Source organism: Phalaenopsis equestris, unplaced genomic scaffold (assembly GCF_001263595.1).
Source record: "Phalaenopsis equestris unplaced genomic scaffold, ASM126359v1 Scaffold001360, whole genome shotgun sequence".
NCBI classification, from domain to species: domain Eukaryota; kingdom Viridiplantae; phylum Streptophyta; class Magnoliopsida; order Asparagales; family Orchidaceae; genus Phalaenopsis; species Phalaenopsis equestris.
Window position 1 is genome coordinate 9,953 of NW_018165799.1, and position 4,412 is coordinate 14,364.

Below are 4,412 nucleotides of genomic sequence, written 5' to 3' on the forward strand. Positions count from 1 at the left end.
ACCATGAGCCAGAAGAAGACCGATGCTTTGAAAAGTATATGAAGTCTAGCATTGCTTCTGCACCAAAGATCTGGCGAATACCTCACACTTCTACAACCAACAATCATCGTCACCACCACCTGTCGACCACCTTTGACCACCACCTGTCGGCCACCTTAGAATCACCACCTGTCGACCACCTTTGTCCACCACCTGCCAGCCACCTTTGACCACCATCTGCTGCTCTCTACACACTATAACGAAGCTCGGCGTGGAGTGAAGACTTATGTTGCAGAGAAAAGAAGTACCATTCAAAGAAACAACCAACACCACGAAGTCACAAAACATACCATAGAGTAGTGAATCATCCTGATTATTACACTAACTTCGAAAACATTATAGTGAAACTCCAACAATTACTTCCCACTGTGACCCTCTTCATACTATGAGGCAACGAGCTCTTTTGTGGATGAATTATTGTAAGTCGAGAAAGTATGTAACCCTTTCTCGCATATGAGATAAAAGTTTGTAAGTGTAATCACCAACTTTATAGTGACTAGTTTCCTACCCACTACCAGTCTCACCGATATCATGAGGGATAAAACTATCATCAATTATTGTATCCAACAGGAAAAGTATATAGATAACGAGGTAGTCATCCATCACTCAATACTATAAATTGCTAGCTGCCAGACTACCATGGGTTTATGGCATCCTAGTCCTATTACGACCCTATGTGACTAGGCTGGTGTCGAGAGAGATAAGAATGAGGAGCGGCTTCGTCCACAAAGGCCTATTCCCATGCCGCTACTAGGCTTATAAACACTCTTCTACCACCACACATGAGAGAGGTGAGAGTTCCTCCCACCACGTCTCCCTTCCTTTTGAGCCAACAATTGATGAGATCACCTGAAGCTTTGATCAGTTTTCTACCACTCAGGCAGTCATGAAGTGAGAGATATATGAGATCTACAGGCAAACATAGTTCTATGCCACTTAGCACCAGTATCAGTATGGTCACATCCACCAGAACTTGGAGGCCTTGCGCATAGGAGAGGCACCGCCTCCACCACAACTGTTCGATTTCTATACTATGGATGATTAGGAGATGGATGATCTAGAGATGGAGGAAGCAGGAGGATGACTACGGGGCTCTGATTTTTCCCTTTTTTTGGGCTTTCTAAATATAAAAAAAACTTGAGGTATTTCAATCCGTCACTTTTATTACCTGAGTGTGTACCAGATTTTTGTGCAATGATAAGACGATAACCGTTCACTCTATTGCTACGAATTCTCTAGCAGACATCAATTGTAAAAAAAAAAAAACTTATCATTTATATATTATTTTATTTGCTTAATATTCACTAGCTAGATGTTAATCTAAAATCTATTCAATTGCTTATTTATTTAGAATCATACGGTTATTAATTAATAATTTTATATAAGGAACAAACATTTTATTTTAATATTTTGATTTCTAATAAATATAAATATGAAAAATATAAAACAATATTAACATTAAAAATTGTAAGTCAAATATAAATCTATTTATGAAGGTTGCCTCAGACTCCTACTGAACATTAACTTATGACTGGCATGCTAGATTTTACTCGGGTTAATGACAGCCCTACTTCCTGCTCCCATCTCACGTCCATTTTCCCTGCGGCCTTTACTCTTCCGTCCTCTGATGGAGCCAACGAACTTCCCATTCTAGTCGTTCCCTCCATGAATCGGCTTGTTTCTCCCTCTCACCGCTCCTTTCTCTCTCCTTCCCTACTCAAAAACCCAATCCTTTCCCGCCGCTGCAGCCTCAGATTCAACGCCGGCAGTACTCTGGCTGATACAATGAGTGCTGGCGGATTCGATGACCTCAAGGCGACGTTCTCCGTGGATGTTTGCCGGGCTGATGGGCGGCCCCTTAATGTACCGTTGATCGCACCGTTCACTATTGCGTCCTCCAGCCTCGATACTGTAGGGAACGTAGCGGTACGCGTGGAGCTACGAGGCGGTGGCAACGGCTGGGGGGAAGCCCCTGTGCTTCCATCCGTCACCGTCGAGGATCAACACTCGGCGCTTGAGACTGTCGCCGATATATGTGGTTTCCTTGTAAATAGGCAACCGATAGTTCTAGGCTCCCTGCTAACCGAGATCAACGGTCTTCTTCCAGGCCACAGCTTTGCATCGGTTAGTAGATCAATTCGATTTTCTGTTTGTTTTGCCTTTCCACTGCACTTTGATTTTTTTTTTTAAAGCTTTTAGCAAGGTTTAGGTCGTTCATTAGGGTTTGGCAAGATAAGTATGAGTTCTACTTTGCTCATTCTGTTTTTAAGGCAACAAATAATAAGTTAAAAAAACATCACTCAACATATAACTGAAGAAGTTTTGTTAAATTTGGAAAAAGTGTTTTCAAATGAGCATTTGTGATGTTTTTTCTTTGTTTGCTTGTTTGGATAACTAAAAGAAATTTGACTTTATATACCTCATATTAGTTACAAATGGCCAGATATGTTTGTTTTTTGTTTTATTTTTTGGAGAAATATGTTAAAACATTTTGTTTGCGATTAAATTACCCTCCTTTTTACCACTGATTACTTGTTTGATGCCCGAAGTGACGGAAATTGGTTTGAATATAGTTTGAATATTGTTTTAACATCATTGGGCTAGTTTCTATTCTCATCTCCAGTCCAATAGAATGAATGATTAAGTCAAGAATAAATCTCTTTCGAAGTGACGGAAATTGGTTTGAATATAGTTTGAATGTTGTTTTAACATCATTGGGCTAGTTTCTATCTCATCTCCAGTCCAATAAAATGAATGATTAAGTCAAGAATAAATCTCTTTGCTATTCCCCCTACTTCTTCTTCTCTTTCCTAAGTACAAAGCCTTAAACAAGATTGTCAGTGTATCCAAGTTTTTCTCATACCTTATTTGATTATTCTCTATTCTAAGTTGATTACTTGTTAACTCCCATATATTAACAAAGGCCGGTAACCCTTAATAGGAGTGTATGGACTGACTTATAGCTAATTTATCTTCTACTCCCTCGATTGCTTCTAAAAAATAATGATGCTTACTTCTTTAAAAACTTTAACTAGGATAGTCTGAGTAGGATTATGTTCAATTGACTTATAAAAATCATTCTCATCAGCTCATGCACCAATATAAGATAAGTAATTGCCTATAAAGAATAATTTTTAAAAGGCACGTGAGTTATTACCAATAAAAATAAGTATTCACCACAAAAACTAACAATTGAAATAATATTTTGCATAACTTTTGCATCTTCATTTATCGGCAATAACAATAGATTTTTGACAGTGAGCATTTGAATGCTCTTCAAACTCAACATTTTTTATGCTCTAATAAAAATTCAACACATTTTCTTTTATGATCTAAGTTGGCTTCTAAAGCCTAATATTATAATAATATAGTGTACTCAATTACACTGCATTGAATTGGGATCTTTTTTTCATAGCAATAGCCGTATAGTGTATTGTACCCTTCTTCAGCCCTCTCAGTATCTTCTCCTAGATAAATTACTTTATGGGTATTTAAAGAAGGCTTATTCATCTTTAATTAGCCAAGCATTTCAATAAAAGCGGCACCGTGTTTATCATAGTTAAAGAGGACACCAACTACAAGATAATACAAATTTAGTTCTGTCACATCATCTCTCTCAATGCATTATAAATATTTTCTTCATTTTTGTATTTTTGAATGTATTATCTCTATCCAAGTAGTTATTTATTAACCAATTCTTTGTGATCATTTGCTTGAATTTTCTCCTAGATGAAAACTATCCAAACTCTAACCCAATGCTGAGAGCAAATTCAATTACATCAAATGTTGTGTTTTTATCTCCACAATTCAACATAATAATGTATCCCTCATTTTCATTGTCATCAACTATCCGACATTTAATGAATTAGGACCCCTCCTCAGAGTGTTTAGGAGTTTTAAAGAATTGGCTTAAGGGAGATCTCTTAGTTTTTCTAATAAGATCATTAGCCTTAAATTATCTAGTAATATCTTCCAGCAAACCCTTAGATCTATTGGTGACTATCAGTGTGATGCCTCTTCTTAAATTTATTTAAAATGGACATCTACATATATAGCAAATATTTCAAATTAGTTAATTTGCAAAATATGATGAGGAACAAATAAAATGACACGCATTATGTTCGAATCATGATCAAATCAAACAATATTCAAATCATGCTCGAACTTTATTGAACATTGCATGAGTAATGCTCTAATACTATTTGAAGATTGATAAATCTTTATTCCAATCATATGTCCTTAAACTCAAATTTTGTTTGAACTACATTCCAATCATACTTGAACCTTCTTCGAATATTGCTTAAGCATTATTTGAAACATTGCTTGAATATTATTGAACTATGACTGAACTATATTCAAACTATGTGTGAACC

General features: G+C 36.5%; 1 protein-coding gene across 2 annotated transcripts in view; it reads left to right on the forward strand.

Annotated features, from left to right (window-relative positions):
* The first annotated feature begins 1,569 nt into the window (after positions 1-1,569).
* The window catches only part of LOC110034147 (L-Ala-D/L-amino acid epimerase), a 4,929-nt gene continuing 2,086 nt past the window's right edge, over positions 1,570-4,412 (forward strand). For both annotated transcript variants that reach the window (XM_020738432.1, XM_020738433.1), the window contains exon 1: positions 1,570-2,163. In XM_020738432.1, coding sequence (XP_020594091.1) covers positions 1,576-2,163 — 588 coding nt within the window. In that variant the 5' untranslated portion in view covers positions 1,570-1,575. The remainder of the gene's footprint in view (positions 2,164-4,412) is intronic.